This window comes from Aotus nancymaae, unplaced genomic scaffold, assembly GCF_030222135.1.
Source record: "Aotus nancymaae isolate 86718 unplaced genomic scaffold, 86718_ANA_hifiasm-v0.15.2.pri h1tg000008l, whole genome shotgun sequence".
In the NCBI taxonomy this organism is placed as follows: Eukaryota; Metazoa; Chordata; class Mammalia; order Primates; family Aotidae; genus Aotus; species Aotus nancymaae.
The window spans coordinates 7086760-7104358 of NW_026988419.1; the positions used below are offsets into that span (position 1 = coordinate 7086760).

General features: G+C 40.5%; 1 protein-coding gene across 1 annotated transcript in view; it reads left to right on the forward strand.

The window, feature by feature from the left end:
* COL4A4 (collagen type IV alpha 4 chain) overlaps positions 1-17599 on the forward strand; it is a 137245-nt gene that overhangs the window by 93521 nt on the left and 26125 nt on the right. Inside the window, exons 35-41 of the mRNA XM_064372756.1 lie at positions 2337-2411; positions 6325-6432; positions 7372-7479; positions 14313-14384; positions 15520-15648; positions 15741-15851; positions 17361-17516. Coding sequence (XP_064228826.1) covers positions 2337-2411; positions 6325-6432; positions 7372-7479; positions 14313-14384; positions 15520-15648; positions 15741-15851; positions 17361-17516 — 759 coding nt within the window. The remainder of the gene's footprint in view (positions 1-2336; positions 2412-6324; positions 6433-7371; positions 7480-14312; positions 14385-15519; positions 15649-15740; positions 15852-17360; positions 17517-17599) is intronic.

Below are 17599 nucleotides of genomic sequence, written 5' to 3' on the forward strand. Positions count from 1 at the left end.
CACACACCACATGGTATCACTCATAGGCGGGTGTTGAACAATTAGAACACATGGACACAGGGAGGGGAGCATCACACACTGCAGTCAGTTGGAGGAGGCTAAGGGAGGGACAGCGCGGGGTGGGAGGGTGGGGGAGGGATAACGAGGGGAGAAATACCGGATATAGGTGATGGGGGGATGAAGGCAGCAAACCACCTTGTCATGTATGTACCTATGCAACAATCCTGCATGATCTGTACATGTACCCCAAAACCTAAAGTACAATAATAAAAAAAAAGAAGTTCCAAGATAGACGTAATTTACAATTGGGTTATTTTTTACCTTAAGTCAAAGTCAGCAAACCATGTTTTTCCTAAAGGGCCAGATCATAATAATTTTCAGCTTGTTGAGCCATATGGTCTCAGTCACAACTATTCGACTGTGTTGTTATAGTGTGAAAGCAAACTTAGACTATATGTAAACAAAGGAGTGTGACTGTCTTCCAGTAGAACTTTATTTACAAAACAGGCTGCAGGCTAGATTTGGCCCATGAGTCTTAGTTTACCTTGTGTCAAAAAAAATGTTGCATTGTAACATACCTGATATTATAGTGAAAGAGAGGCTTCATTACCCATTTATTGAGACAAACAAGTAAACAATCAAAAAGCCAGATATCTTGAATTGCAATGTTTGCATAAAACCTTTAATAGTTTTACTACCTTGGTATACCATTGGGTTAGTATTTTTCTTTAAATCTACTTTAAAATGATTCACCTTTTTAACCTTAGCCTTAGCCTAAATGGCTGTAAATTCACAGGTTAACATGCAGTTATCCTTCATTTTGATATAGGTTAAAATAAATTTAAAATATAAAATACTAAGTAATGAACCACCTAAAATCTTCTGTCTTACTACTTTGAGAGACACTCTGTAAATAATATGCTAAATGCTGTAAAAAACATGAACTGTGTGGGCTTATTTCTTCAGAAAGAATAATCATTTCTCAAGATCCCTTCTTGTGAAATCGTTGCAAATAGAAAAGGTTTTATATTTGATTTTGATATTTTATAACTTCAAGATTCAGAAATCACCTCTTTTCTGCTTACCTATACATTTATTGTAATCTCTTTACCTTTCTTTCACAGTAAAAACTTACCCTTTCTCACTTCCTTTATACTTGTATTGGGCCATGCTTACAAGAAATTGAAATGCACTCAAGGTACCTGGAGTCAAAGATATCTCATGGATCCCACAGATAGGAGACATAGTTCTGCCAAGGCTAAAGGGACCTAGCCCTTAGGCAACCCATGGCTTCTCACCTTTCCCCATGGTCTAATTTTTACTTGTCTGTCTACCACCTGGCTTCATCTCTCTCTACGCAGTACCTTTTCTGGATATTTCTGGATATGTTGGGGTGTACTCCAACATGTTCTACATCGGGGCAACTCATGATAATCCTTTAGGTTTCTGTCCCAATAGCCAAGGACTTCAAATTCTCACTTTCTTCTTCCATCTTCTCAAGGAGAGACTTGGTTGATCTGGAGTGGGTCAGAGTCCGACCCCTCAAGCAATTGGCCATGACTATGAGTAGGGTCAGATAGGAGAAAGGCTTCCACAAGGTGCTGGTGGGACCCCTTTAGAAAAGGGTATAAATGGACAATTACTGTAAGATACACCTAACTTCACTCTCTAATTCTCTTGAAACCCCGTCGATTTTCTTGCCTTTCCTCCCACTCCGCTTTGAGTCCTCCACTTCAAACTGGCTCCCAACCATAATGTAGATCCTTGTGTCTGCAAGCATTATGGGGCTGTGTCCAGTAGCTTCATGGGACTGTGGGAGTCATGGCCTACAGTGGCTCCTGAATGTGCTGTCTCTTGTCATCCATGCAGTACGCCGCAGTATGCCTTTGTGATTTTCTTTTTGCAAGGACACTGGGTTGAACTGCCTTATAAGAGAGCTTGAAATATGATTGCAGCAGCCAGAACAGTAACGATTTTGGTCACTTTTTTGACTACGGGTATAGTCACTCAATGCTGAACAATTTCTTAAATAGAAACCTAAATTTGAAAATTTTTTCAGGACTTAAAAACTCAAACTTATCAAGACCTGGAGATCCTTATAATCGTGATGAACTCTAAAACTGTGTGTGTGTGTGTGTGTGTGTGTGTGTGCGCGTGTGATTTACATTGCATCTTGCATCTATATTTGTTCTTGTTTAGAAAAAAGTATTCAGAAATACTCTCCTAAAATATCTGAAGATAGGCTATGCAGACAAATACCATAAAAGTTTTTGTCACTTGTATGAGACCAAATTAAATTGTCTGAAATAATGTCACATGTGTTTTATCCCTTTCAGGAAACACAGGTGACCCTGCCAGTCACTTCGGTCCACCTGGTCCAAAGGGTGAGCTGGGTAGCCCTGGATGTCCAGGTATAGTTGCATGTTTTTCTTACTAAAGCAAAAAGTAATAGTTTAGTTTGAAAAACAGAACAATTACTTGTAGCTAGCAATGATTGTATCAGTATTTTCTTCTCCCTTTGTGCATTAAGGTACAGATAAAACAAATTACGTATAAACACTTCTATAGCATTTCTGGCCTAGAAGAACACCAGGATTATACACTAGGGATTCTCAATCATTTTTCCATCATGGCTCATGTGACCAACGATGTTGACACAACAATAAACTCCCCAGGCATGCCCATATTTTGGCAAACTCAAAAATGAATATTGCAAACAATTAAAATCTGGACTGCTTTGAAATTTCTATCATTTAAAATGATGCGTTTTCAATAACCATTCACACTGATTACAGCTGCAGGTTGTCATTCCAGCTCTTTCTTTCTGCAGAGGAAAGCACGTGCCAGTGTAAGTGAGGTGCACCATTGTTGTGCTATCACTGAACCTATTTTAATTTACTAAAAATCACACCAAATCAAGCAAACATAAACCTCATCACCAACAAGAAATCTAAGTCATTTAAAACAACATTTTGTTTCTCAATAACAATTAACATGGAATTCTTCAGAATGGATTGTGATGCACCATTGAGTTCTTGTGACAGTTGAGGCCACCACTGGCTACATTGGATGATCCACAGCAGAAGGCGGGTGCCAGTGCTATGCACAGTTCTATGCTTTACAGGGAAAGGGAAATCACTGGAGCTCAAGCCAATAGAACAGGACCCCCAGAGGGGAAAGCAGCCTTAGGACAGAATGCTCTATTGGTTTGCACTCATATATGTTTATGTTTCAGAAAATATTGGGGATATTAATTGATACTCCCTTTCTGGGCCCTATGGAAATGCATCAATATTTAAAATATGCATATCCCTTGACTTAGGAATTCTACTCCTAGGAATTTATCTGGAGTCAATAGTCAGACAAGTATACAAAGATGGATGCCCAGGAATATGCATTGTTTGGATGGAACAAACGTCCTTCCACAGATGCCTGCTTAAATAAGTTATGCCCCAGGGGATTCAGCCAATAGTGGTCAGGTTAGAAACCAGGTTTGTGTTTAGATGGGTCCCTTGTAAATTAAAACACCTAGTATTAATAATTTTGTGCATTATCTTAAAATTCCCCCTGGCAATAGTCGTGTTTCATTTCATGTAGCTGAAAGAATGTTAGATATTTTCTGAGCAAAACTATTATGAGAAATGTTATTTTCTTTGTTTTTATGCCATGCTAAAATGGAAGTCTAACAAAAACAAGTTAGTACAGTGGCAAAAAGTACCTTTCTCATCTTCTTCCCACTCTTTCCCATGGGTTTTTTACCTCTGACATGGACAGATATATTTAGACAATATAATTTTTAAATTTTTGAGATAGAGTCTTACCCTGTTGCCCAGACTGGAATGCAGTGGCACAATCTTGTTCACTGCAACCTCCACCTTCTGGGTTCAAGCAATTCTCCTACGTTACCCTCCCAAGTAGCTGGGACTACAGGTGTGTGCCACCACACTCAGCTAATTTTTATATTTTGGTAGAGACGGAGTTTTGCCATGTTGGCCAGGCTGGTCTCAAATTCCTGGCCTCAAGTGATGTGCCTGCTTTGGTCTCCCAAAGTGCTGGGATTATAGGTGTGAGCCACCGTTCCCAGCCAAGGTAGCATAATATGTTAACTGAACTGTGTAACTGAAGTGTACATTTGATGGGGAAAATAGTTTTGAGGTCAAGATTATGGGAGTCCATGACAAATATCAAAATGAGAAGCCTCAGAAGGGAAAAATCAGTGGCTCAAAGTCAACCTCCATTATTACTTCACCTGTGGTCTTGGGTAAGCTGAGTATCTTCTCTGAGTATAGTTCCTTCACCTATAAACAGGCCTTATGCATATTGAAGGATTATCCTGAGGAGCAAAGGAAATAAATTGAAACTGAAAATGACTATACAAATGTAAAGTGCAATGATGATGATGATGATCATCATCAATCAGCAAATCATCAAGATAATAAGATTTTATAAGCTCAGAGTAGTCCAAAATGGGGGCCTGTGATGTTATGTAGTACTTTAAGTTAAAAATCATAAACCCAAGTGATTTTGCACTTAGGCTGACTCTTTCAGAAAATTTGCCTTGGCTGAATTGGCCTGGTCTCCTGTGGTTACCACCATTTAAATTGGCCCCTTTCCCATATGCCATGGCCTCAGCTTAGAAATGTTAAATTATATTATACGTTGTTCACCAGCATGGAGTTTACTTAATATACTATTTCCGTTGACTGGAGAAAGCTGCACTGAATTTGAATGAGCACCGCGAGAAGGCATGGATCTGCAGCTGGTCTTGGGATTATATGTGATTGTCCTGGCTTCAGTCCTACCCACTCTGCACTCTATTCAGAGAGAAAATACAGTGCAAATTAACTCAAAAGTTCTGTTCTTAATACAACTTCACAAAATTCAGGAGACACTTTAAAAAAAAATATATTTCAGTGTTATCACTTGTAGTTGAGAATAATGCTGCCTTACCTTTACTGTAGGAATGTTTTCAGGATAAATAAGATAACACATAGTGAGACTAACAGATGTTAAATTTGATCAGTGAACAGGTGTAGACTAACAAATCTTGTTTCATGTGTGTTATAATAAATGATGACTACAGCCCCCCACCGTGGTTTGTAAATACAGAGACATATTTTATTTGCAAATTCAACCAGTGATTTTCAGCACACACTACTGGTTTATCCTATAAACATGCACTAAACTCATACATTGTAAATAAACACATGGAGAAATAGTCATCCTCTTTAGCAATCAAAGAAATGTAATTTCATGTGTCTGAAATATCATTTTATCCTTAATAAATTAGCAGGAAAAGAAGCCAACAAACTAAAATGTCCTCAGTAAGAACATGGCATGCTCTTGGAGCTGTGCGTAGGTTCCATATGGTGGTTTGAGTCCATGCAGCACTTACTCCAAACCTTACTGACAACCCGTACCAAGAACCAGATGTTGAATGGTCTGTCCTAGAAAACTAGAGAAGAACTGAGTTGTGCTCTGCAGCAAGTCACTGTTATGAGAAAAGGACTGTTTTAAATTTTTTAAAATTGAAGAGATCTATCCATGAAATATAATGAGTGGTTCTGGGACGGAATGTGGTGTGTACAAACCAACTGTGAAGGACATTAAGGGGAGAAATTCACGTATGGGATGAGTATTAGATGGTATTAATGGCTATTAATTTTCTTGGCTGTGAAAGTGTTATTTTGGCAGTGTAGAAAAATATTCTTAGTTTTCAGACTTCTTACCTCCTGAAGTACTTAGGGATGGAATTACACTATGATGTAATATACTTTAAAATACTTCACCATTTAACATTCATTTGAAAATACCAAAATATCATGCTGTTTGTCCAGAAATTCTACTCCTATGAATTTTTTTGAAGAAATAATTTAATAGCAGAAAAAAAATTACGAAGGGTGTACAAAGAGCATTATGAATAACAGCCAAGAGCTAGAGATAACTTAAATGGCTAATAGTAGAGGAAAATTTGATTAGTTAATTTATTTAAGATTGACTCAAAAAGCTATCGGCCATTCACTTAAAAATGATAAATTAGGGAAACTATTATAAACTTGGAAAATTACTTATGATACAACACTAATTTTTTAAAAATCTGCAGGTATTACCTGTACGTGTATATACATATGGAGAATCGTGTTAAGGTGTAGGTTTATGGGCATTTTGTTATCAGTTTTTCCTTAATGTTATTTTCATTTCCAATAGAAACTATTTAAAAATAAAAAAGTAAGGATAGAAAAGAAGAAGGTGGGCTGAAGTTGGCGATTTTATAAATTCATTGTCTCAAACAGCAACTCAGATATTTGATCTTTCCTTCTTTAGGGCATTTTGGAGCACCCGGAGAACCTGGCTTGCCTGGCATTCAAGGGCCTAGAGGATCACCTGGAAGGCCAGGACCACCTGGCTCCTCTGGATCACCAGGGTGCCCAGGTACCTTGAAAGGAAATCTGGAGACTTGAGTGCTCTTGTGTCTCAGAGTGTTTCAGAAACAGCCAGTCTTTAACTAGACCTAAATTCAGATGTGGCCCTGCCGTTTCCCAGACCAATGACTTTGGATAGGTCACTCAAACTCAGCTATGCCTCACCTGTAAGCTAGTGGGTCTCACTGAGTGACTTGGAGTAGACTAAGACAGCACCTGTAAAGTGCCTAGCATGGCACCAGACACAAAGCAGTGGTCTGACAGATAGCAACTCCTTTCGTTTTAGTTTTTATTTTTTTTTAGAAAGAGAAGGTCTCACTCTATTAACCAGGCTGGAGTATGGTGGCACAATCATAGCTCACTGTAGCCTGGAACTCCTGGCTTCGAGGTTGTCTCAGCCTCCCAAAGAGCCAGGATTACAGGCATGAGCTACTGTGTCTGGCCCAGATTGCAGCTCCTTTCTAGCCCTTTGCATTTCCCCTGCCATTCAGGATGCTGGATTTTTTTTTCTCCTTTAGACCTAAAGCAGATGTCACACTTACAGCACAGTAAATTAATGGATACCTTTTCTGCCAAGTCAGAAAAAAAAAAAGGGAAAGTTTAAAACTATAATTGGCAACTTCATTCATTCATTTGGAAGTGTATTTTCTCCTCCCTAATTTAAACGTATTTTAAATTATATATCTGAACTCTGTGAGTATTATCTGTACATGTATGTACATATGGACAATTGGGTTAAGGTGTTGGGATTATGGGCATTTTGTTATCAAAATTATGGGCATTTTGTTTATATATCTTAACTCCCTGGAGTTAAGATATATAGGAAAAAAAGTAATGAGACAATGTTCACAATTACCCATATATTAATAACATAGATGACTTTCCCAGTGAATGTAACGCATTTATTATCTGGATCTGGGTGTCTGCCAAACTTCTCTGTCATCCTCAGGTGATCAGGGGATTCCTGGACTGAGGGGACAGCCGGGAGAAATGGGAGACCCTGGGCTAAGAGGCCTCCAGGGGGATCCAGGGATACCAGGTCCTCCAGGAATAAAAGGTAAGTCAAAAGGAAGCCCATTCCATCAGAAGGATACAGACCAATGAGGGCAAATTGAAGGTGTTTTTTCCTGTACCAGTGAGTGACCCTGCTCTTGGTCATGCCACTCTTTTCCATAGGTGCCATTAGCATCTTCCCACTGTTCCTTAGCCAGGGCTATAGGTGGTACCCATCCAGCCAGCTGACATGCCTTCTACTGGGGAGATGGTGGTGCTACCATCTTCTCTTCCTCCCTCGCTCCCTCCCTCCCTCGCTGTCTCTCTCCTCCTCTCCTCTCCCTTTCCTTTCCTTTCCTTTCTCCTTCCCTTCCCTTTTCTTTTTCCTTCTTCCTTTCCTTTCCTTTATTTTCTTAGACGGTGTCTTGCTCTGTCACCCAGGCTGGAGTACAGTGGCATGATCTCAGCTCACTGCAACCTCTATCTCCCTGGTTCAAGTGATTCTCCTGCCTCAGCCTCCTGAACAGCTGAGATTACAGGCACCTGCCACCACACCTGACTAATTTTTGTATTTTTTAGTGGAGACAGGGTTTCACCATGTCTCAAACATGGCTAGGCTGTTCTCAAACTCCTGATCTCAAATGATCCACCAGTCTTGGCCTCTCAAACTGCTAGGATGTGAGCACCCAGCTGCTGCCATCTTATTTCTGAAGGAATTTAGCCAATGAATACATGACTACGTTATTCATGTATTCTCTTCACATATGGCTAAGCTCTTACTATGTCCTAGATTCTGTGCTAGATGCTAGGTGCACAGTTTTGAAGAAAATAGACCTGTTTCCTGCCCTCATGGAGCTCACAGTATGGCAGGAGAGAAAGACGTTAATAATATATGTGGAAATGAATATATGTTTACTGATCATGATAAGTAGAAGAAAGAGAAAATAATAAGGTGCTACAGAGATAGAGTAATTAGTGTTCATTACCTTTGTTCGATCAAGAATAATTTTTTCTGAGTTGAATTTCTTGATCTGTAAACGCAGTGCTGGACTCGTTATAAAAATCTGGTTATAACATAAAATAAGATAATATAAAATGCATGTCATTAACCAATCTTTATTCCCTCACATTCATCCATGGTATTCATCTCTCCTCAGTCCATTTCGTCCACTTCAGAAAAAGTACTTTTTGGCTGGGTGTGGTGGCTCACACCTGTAATCCCAGCACTTTGGGAAGCTGATGTGGGCAGATCACTTGAGGTCAGTAGTTCGAGACCAGCCTGGCCAACATGGTGAAACCCCATCTTTACTAAAAATATAAAAATTAGCCATGTAGTTGTGCATGCCTGTAATCCCAACTACTTGGGAGTCTGAGGCAGGAGAATCACTTGGACCCAGGAGGTGGAGGTTGCAGTGAGCCAAGATCGTGCCAGTGCATTCCAGCCTGGACAACAGAGCAAGACTCCATCTCGAAAAGAAAAGAAAAGAAAAGAAAAGATACATTTTCTATGGGTATTTTGGGGCATATCTTTACCATAACACTTAATGTTGTATCACATTTGTTTGGAGGTTTTTCTCATCAAATAGAGTATGATTTTTTTAATAAGCAAGGACCTTTCATATATCCTTGGGACCCAGTCAAAACCCAATAAGTATATTGGTTGGTGATATGAATGAATGGACAAACAGGATAATGAATAACTGAGCTGGTAGCCATGTGGTTGCAGTCCTTACCTGAACCAACAGCTGATGGTTCCAGCTTACTTGGTAGCGTCCTCTAACCAAGTTTCATCTTTCCCTTCTCCTTCCACCTGCCTTCATTCATTGACTCATACATATACGAAATCTTGGTAAAACAAAAAGTACCTCCTTTCAGAAGGTACTGAGTTGGAAACCCCTTCTTCTGGGATTATTCCTTTTATTGTTTTGAAAATTCAAATATGATTTTCCCATACTTTGCCTTCTTTACACATCAGATAGCTTTGAAATAATTCCAATTTTCCAGAAGTTGTAGTGTGGTAGGTGTTACTTGGTGTGATTCCGTGGAGAGAGAAGCCATTTATTTTGAAGAGTTGCTCTGCTAGAACAGGCCATATGGATTTTGAATCCTGCTTGTGTTCAATCATATTTAAACTTTAACTTAAACATATGCTAAAAATGTCTTGATTGCAGTTCCCATCGACTTTCTTCACAAAATTAGAAAAAATTACTTTAAATTTCACATGGAACCAAAAAAGAGCCTGTATAGTCAAGATGATCCTAAGCAAAAAGAACAAAGCTGGAGGCATCATGCTACCTGACTTCAAACTATACTACAAGGCCACAGTAACCAAAACAGCATGGTACTGGTACCAAAACAGATATATAAGGCAACACAACCAAACGGAGGCCTCAGAAGTAATGCCACACATCTACAACCATCTGATCTTTGACAAATCTGACAAAAATAAACAACAGGGAAAGGATTCCCTTTTTAATAAATGGTGCTAGGAAAACTAGCTAGCCATATGCAGAAAACCAAAACTGGGCCCCTTTCTTACACCTGATACACAAATTAACTCAAGATGGATTAAAGACTTAAATGTAAGACCTAAAACCATAAAAACCCCAGGAAAAAACCACATAGGACAAAGGCATGGGAAAAGATTTCATGACTAAAACACCAAAAGCAATGGCAACAAAAGCCAAAATTGACAAATGGGATCTAATTAAACTAAAGAGCTTCTGCACAGCAAAAGAAACTATGATCATAGTGAACAGGTAACCTACAGGATGGGAGAAAATTTTTGCAATCTGTCCATCTGACAAAGGGCTAATAACCAGAATCTACAGGAAATTTAAATAAATTTGCAAGAAAAAGAACAACCCCATTAAAAAGTGGGAGAAGAATATGAACAGATATTTCTCAAAAGAAGGCATTTATGTGGCCAACAGACATATGAAAAAAAAGCTCATCATCATTGGTCATTAGAGAAATGCAAATCAAACCACAATGAGATAGGAATGCTTTTACACTGTTGGTGGGAGTGTAAATTAGTTCAACCATTGTGGAAGATAGTGTGGCGATTCTTCAAAGATCTAGAACCAGAAATACCATTTGAGCCAGCAATTCCATTACTGGGTATATACCCAAAGGATTATACATCATTCTACTATAAAGACACATGTACACATATATATATTGCATCACTGTTCACAATAGCAAAGACTTGGAACCAACCAAAAAGCCCATCAATGATAGATGGAATAAAGAAAATGTGGCACATGTACACCATGGAATACTATGCAGCCATAAAAAGGGATGAATTTATGTCCTTTGCAGGGACATGGATGAAGCTGGAAACCATCATGCTCAGCAAACTACCACAGGAACAGAAAACCAAACACTGCATGTTCTCACTCATAAGTGGGCGTTGAACAATGAGAACACATGGACACAGGGAGGGGAACATCACACACTGGAGTCTGTTGGGGGGTGGGGGCTAGGAGAGAGATAGCATTAGGAGAAATACCTAATGTAGATGATGAGTTGAGGGGTGTAGCAAACCACCATGGCGCATGTATACCTATGTAACAAACCTGCATGTTCTGCACATATATCCCAGAACTTAAAGTATAATAATAATAAAAAGGGCATGATTTCTAGACTTAAAATTTTAAGTACATATGCACTCTAAAAGGAAAACACCCAATTCCTACCTGGAAAGTAATATAAGATTGAAATAATGGAAACCTAAAGAAAATTATCTATAGCGTGACAAGAGCTGGAAAGAATGTGGATTGGATATTTTGGTTGGTAGCAAGTAAAATATTTCATCAGAAAAAAGAATCTGCAAATGGCTTTCCTCAGAAAAGAAATGCCATGCCTTTTAGAGCTAGGAAAATCATGGCAATGTTCTCCCCACGTTTTTACTAGATGACTCCCCTCCTGCCCTGCCCCCACGGCACTTACCCCACTGGATATAATTGCCTGTTTCTTCTGTCAAGTCAGGAAATGCTTCTTTCTTGTTCTGCCTTGTCTTGGCAGCACCTGCCGGGAGGTACATTTGGGGCAGACTCCCTGTGCATTAGGGAATCATATCTTACGCCCTTAGTAGGCACTCAAGAACTTGCTAATATAAAAAAAATTTAAATCTTATTTCAGAATCTTTGTTGATAAGACTCTTCCAGGTTTTTCAACCATCACTTATAGTCACAAAGGTCTCTCTTCCCTTCAGCTTTAAAGTTAGGATGACGAGTTGTCCTGTTTTGCCTGGGCCTAAGTGGGTATTTCAGGATACAGAAACTTCAGTGCTGAAACCAGGAAAAAGTCCCAGGCAAACAGGAACACATTGCTCACCCTATCTGTTAAAAGTATGAATCCATATAAAGGCTCTTGTGGGGGAGGGGGGGTAGAGAAATGTTTTCAGGCTTTAGAACAAAATATAGCCTGAGAGTGGGAATCTAGTCATAAAGACCTGCTGGCTAACAAAGATGGGAGCTGCAATTCCGACTGGATTGGAGGTAAGACTCACTGACTAGAGGAAGAGCACCCGCCTGAAAGTGCAGTGTGCTGCAGCCTTAAATGATGGTTGTTTTGCAGGAGGGCGACCAGAGAGGTGAATAAAAATTCCTCATTACCCAGAAATGTGCTTTGTTAGCCTAATTGCCTCTCATCTGCACTGTATATATTTCATGCATGAACAACTTTCTGATGTAGAGATGGGATTGATAAAAAGCTTTCAGTAAAAAGGAAAAATTACCCTTACAACCCTACTCAGATGTAGCTGCATTCAATTTAGAATGATAACATTGGGTCAGATAAGGGTCGGCCAGTTCAACAATGACGAGAGGCTGGGACCGTGACAACCCAGGATCTGGATGTGTTGATGTGACAATGGAGAGCTGGCAGAAAATAGCAGGGACATTCCACCCCAGCCAAGTCCCCAAGCCATCAATCTTGGTGACTAAAGCTGGAGATCAAAATATGTGGAAATAGTGAATGGTCTCCTGAAAATTTATTATCATTTCAGATAGATTGCAATAAATATCCAGATTTGGCAGATGGAGAGGGTCTGTGTGTTCTTTTGGTGCAAACTTGAAATGCTGGCTCATAAAATAGGAAAGAGGATGGGAGAATAAACCAGAACTGTAAAAAGTGGTTAGGTATAAGAGATTTAGGGAAAATAAAGATGCATTCCTTTGTTTTGTTTTGTTTTGTTTTGTTTTGGTGCAAGAGAATATGGCTCATTTGAACCAATCTACAGTTTAGATCATAAAGAAAAGAATAATGACTGTTTCAAGTACTGATTTTAAATAGAATGGAACCAACTAACTGTGCCATCTTCTAATAAGAATCCATAGAGGACTTGCTTAAAATGAGTAGATAACAATTAGCACTTGAATTATTTATATGCAAATGGATACCTCTAACTTCTGTAAATTCTATTTGTCCTATAAATCTATTAAAGAAAGATATGGCATACAAATAGAAATTGTAGCCTGCTCCTTTTTATAGCTTTCTCCCTTATCCACCTTGTTCCGTATTGTCTCATTCACTCATTGACTCACTCAACATACATTTATTGAACACTACAAGGTATTCAATATTGAGCATATCCATACTAAGTATGTGGATAGAAAGAGTAATAGGACCTAGTCTTGAACTCTGATTTATCCCTGAGCAGGGTAGACAGTCACCCAAAGACATGCTTGTTGCACAGTGTGGTATGGACATCAACCATCAAGGGGGTCCTATATTATGGGGGTGGGTGAGGGGCACCCTCCGTGTTCAACCATATAGGCTGACGATATTTTTATCCCAAGTTTGAGAGATGTGACCCTAAACTAATCAAACAGGCTGCCTGTGCGCTGAGAGGCTCACCGAGTGGAAGATCTACCAATGAGAAAGGAAGTTTCCCAGGCTTGGCCAGAGGCTGGGGAGAAGTGTCAGTGCCCATACCCATCAGTGGGACAGGACTTGTGAGAAGGCACCCAGCAGAGGGCTCAGTGCCCAGAAGATGCTCGATAAATATTCCTTCCCTGCTTTCTTCCCTCCCTGTCCCCCTCCAACTTTACCAAGGGCCATTAAGAAGTGTCATTTGAAAAGGCTCTCATTCACACAAGTTCAGCACAATGCAACATACGTTGATGAAAAGACAAATTTTCCACTGGAAGCGTTTAGTGACAACTTCAGTCAAGCCAGGCTGGTGGACGGCTCTTTAGAGAACTAAACAGAAGTTTCTGAGAGAAGGCACAGGCATCAGTGAGGTAGTGTCTTTTTGCAGAGATGGGAGTTTTCAGTGATCATCGCAAATAAACTTAGTTTCTGCACAAAGGCATCAGAATGGTTCTGAAAGAAGTGGCTGCAAAGCAACAGCTGCAGCCATACTCGCCACGCAGGCCTGAGCATCGCAGGACAAGCATTTGCCAGCACGCCACGGCTCCACGCATCCTCTGAATGCATTTCCATGACTAGATCCTGATGAAACCAGAGCCTGCAACCCCTGGGAGGGTGCAGTGACCCCAAGTCTGGGAGGTGGGAGGCCTGGATTTGCTTCCATCCAATCTCTTTCCTTACCTATTTAGGGTGATTTTATTGTCATAAAAGCAAAGATCACTTACTACCCAAGATTTGGTAATTCTAGACTGTATCTGGTCATGATAGGATCAGAAACGAACAGCAGTAATTTAAAACCAAAGAATTGTTTACATTAAGCTGTCTTGGCAGAAAACCTTTATCGGATGAATGTGTTAAATAGTTCTGGGCCTGGGTTTCCACCCTGATGATGAAGTCCAGACTGAGAGCCGTCTGCTGGCCCGAGCAGCGCGCCCTTTGCTGGGCAGTGCCTGCGGTTGTAGCTAGATTGAGTACCGGTGGCTGGCTTTCTCTTGGATCACAGGCCTGTGTGTGTTTCAGGTCCCTCCGGATCACCTGGCCTGGACGGCTTGCATGGATTGAAGGGTCAGAAAGGAACCAAAGGTGCTTCAGGTAAGTCCCTAATCATTCGTAACATACTGGGTTTCAATCAATGGTCCATGAGAGAAAGTGGTACCCTCCCCTGGTGTTTCTGAACTTCATGAGATTTGCAGGCAAAACTACAAAAACTGGCTGAGGTTAGAGACATACGATTGGAACTATTTTTAGTGCTGAAAATGACATTTGAAAAGGACATTTGAGAAAACCCTATTTAAGAAGGAATGTTGGCATTGCTTGGAATTTTCTGTCTACTAAAAGTACTCTGAACAATTGCGTTAATGGAGCCAGATTTCAAAATGTTATCCTAACAAGTAAACACTTGGGGATTTTAGAATTTTTGTATTGAAGTATAGTAATGCCATGTTTGACCACGTGGGCCGAATTAGTACTTGTAGCATCCTTTTATGGCCACAGCTAAAACAAATTACCTCTACAATTTGCTGTTATTTTTATACCATAAAAAGGTTAGTCTTCAGCAAGTGCATTTTACCTTGTTCTGTTAATATAATGCACATTTCTTGTGTTACTTTCTCAGAAAAACTGCTTATGATCAAAGTAGCTGGGACCTAATGTACAAATTGCAATGACCCTGGGGGACAGAAATTGTGCTGCTAGATTTGAATATATTGTTGGAGAGAGGTGAAATCTACAAATTGGAAGATTCTGTGATATAGTTACATAAGATTCATTTAGTAGCTCCTCCAAATAGTCAGATTAAATGTGTGTGCCTTGCAAGAAAACACTGATGTCCTTCTTTCCCAGTGTGAAATTCCACAATAGTTCTAATTATGCCAGTTTCTACCTCAAATTTCAAGCAACTTATTCTTAGTTACTTATTGTATTTCATTTATTTTTACTCTATCCAATGTAGAGGCGGGAATGCTGGTATTGTCTCTAAGTTGTTGTTGTTGTTGTTGTTGTTTAAATCTGGAAAATAATTATGAAAGAAATAAAACGTATGACTGACCAGTGTGATGGTTCCTGAGAGAGGAATGGTGCAGCCATTTGGACCACCATTGCAACCAGTGGTTGGTGGCTGCAGAATCAGTCACTTCTCTGCTGCTATTGGGAAGCGATTCCTTTCCAGGCACTATAACTGGGACAAGCAAGGAGAAGATATAGTATTAATTCTGTTTTCCCCATTAAGGTTTGCATGATGTGGGCCCACCTGGTCCAGTGGGAATACCTGGGCTAAAAGGGGAGAGAGGAGACCCTGGGAGCCCTGGAATCTCTCCTCCAGGTCCTTGTGGAGAAAAAGGTCCTCCAGGGCCCGCGGGTAAGCTGCAGCATGCTTTGCCCTTCTTCCAATAACTAAACCACAACCTTCCAAATGCAATGAGGCTAACATGTGAACATGTCTCTTCTTAGGGAGATCAGGGCCACCTGGTCCTGCAGGTGCCACAGGAAGACCTCCTAAGGATGTTCCTGACCCGGGCCCACCTGGAGATCAGGGGCCTCCTGGTCCTGATGGCCCAAGAGGTATAGAGATTCGTGACAAAGGATGGCGGTGCTTCCTCGGTTAGATGCTGCCAGCTCTGGAGGAATGTGGGACCAGAGAGTGGCAGGACAGAAGCACTGAAGTAGGCCCCCCATTAGTTTGGCAGGTGGACAAGTGGGACACAGTTGGGGTGGGACTGTGGGTAGTGGTGGCTCTCAGGAGCATATCCAGGACCAGGACTTGGCCCTCTCATGCTTCTGTTTCAGCTCCGTTAGGCCCTTGCCTCTTCAGGGTAGAGACTGACGAGCATGTCCTATTACCAGCTTGGTGCTGACCAAAAGTCTTCAGAAGTGGGTAGCAAGTAGGAATTGCACCCTCCTTGTTGGTCTCTAGCAACTGTCACATAAAACACTGTGACATAAATGCTGTCACATAAACTGTGACATAAACCATGTCACATAAGCCAGTAGCCCAGAGTGACAGGACACAGGCCTGTTGCACGCCAGAAAGTCTCTTCATGTGCTGCTGACAGTACATGTTGTTTCTTTCATCACTTCACAAGGATAAACTTTGGCAAGGAAAGATGTTGGAAGTCATTGCTAAGCTGAACAAATAGGTTTAGACTAGAGATGGGTTGAGAGTTGGGAGAAGAGCGTGGCTCTGTGTGATCTTTTGCTAAATGCAGACAATTGCATTCATTTAAGCTCTTAGAACTCTTCTATAAAGACACATGCCCATCATCTTTGAATCTTTAGGATTTTAGAGATTGCACACTAAAACGAATAAAGCTCTCAAAAGTGTGCTAAGAAGTGTAGAAGCTAAGTAGGAATATAATTGGGGTCAACTTATTCCTATTTGTAGAAACTTGTTTTCCATTAAGATTACAAATTTAATTGAGTGAACATTTCTTTCCCACTAGACATATTTCCTCAAATGTCTATCTGTCCATCAACATATCCATCCATTGATCCATCTACCCACGCACCCACCCATCCATCCATTCATTTGTCTGTTTGGTACTCTATTCATCTATCCATTCATTCATCCATGCATTCATCTATCTTATCTATCCATCCAACCGTCTATCTACCTATGCATCAAACCATCCATCCATCCATCCACCCATCCCTCTATCCATTCATCTGCCTGTTTGGTACTCTGTTTGTCTATCCATTCATTCATCCATCTATCTATCCCATCTATCCATCCAACCATCTATCCATCCATCCATCTTATTAGAGCAGTAAGATGGCAATATAAACAAAACCCCAAAATGATATTTTCAACAGGAATGACTCTGAAGGGAAGGAAGGTTTTGCTTGGGTTTACTTTGTCTAACAGTTGCCAGCCCATCATCTACACCATTTCTCAACTTGGTGTTGTGACCCATTCTGTTTTATTTCTGATATCATTGTCTTTCTTATTCTTCTAATTCTCTTTATTCCTTGCTTGAAAATCATTAAATTATTTTTCTTAAGAAGCTGTCAGGCAGCCAGTGTACACATTTGTCTTTGACTAAAAGAAGATTTTTGTCTCTTCTCTTTGGTCAGGTGCACCTGGACCTCCAGGCCCCCCTGGGAGTGTTGACCTTCTGAGAGGGGAGCCAGGTGACTGTGGCGTACCAGGGCCACCAGGTCCCCCCGGCCCACCAGGCCCTCCAGGATACAAAGGCTTTCCAGGATGTGATGGAAAAGATGGCCAGAAAGGTATGAATGTCGTTCCCTTAAGTAGCGTGTGAACACCTTGTCTTGCCCTGGAGGGTCTGGGGTCCTGCACCATCATTCCTATT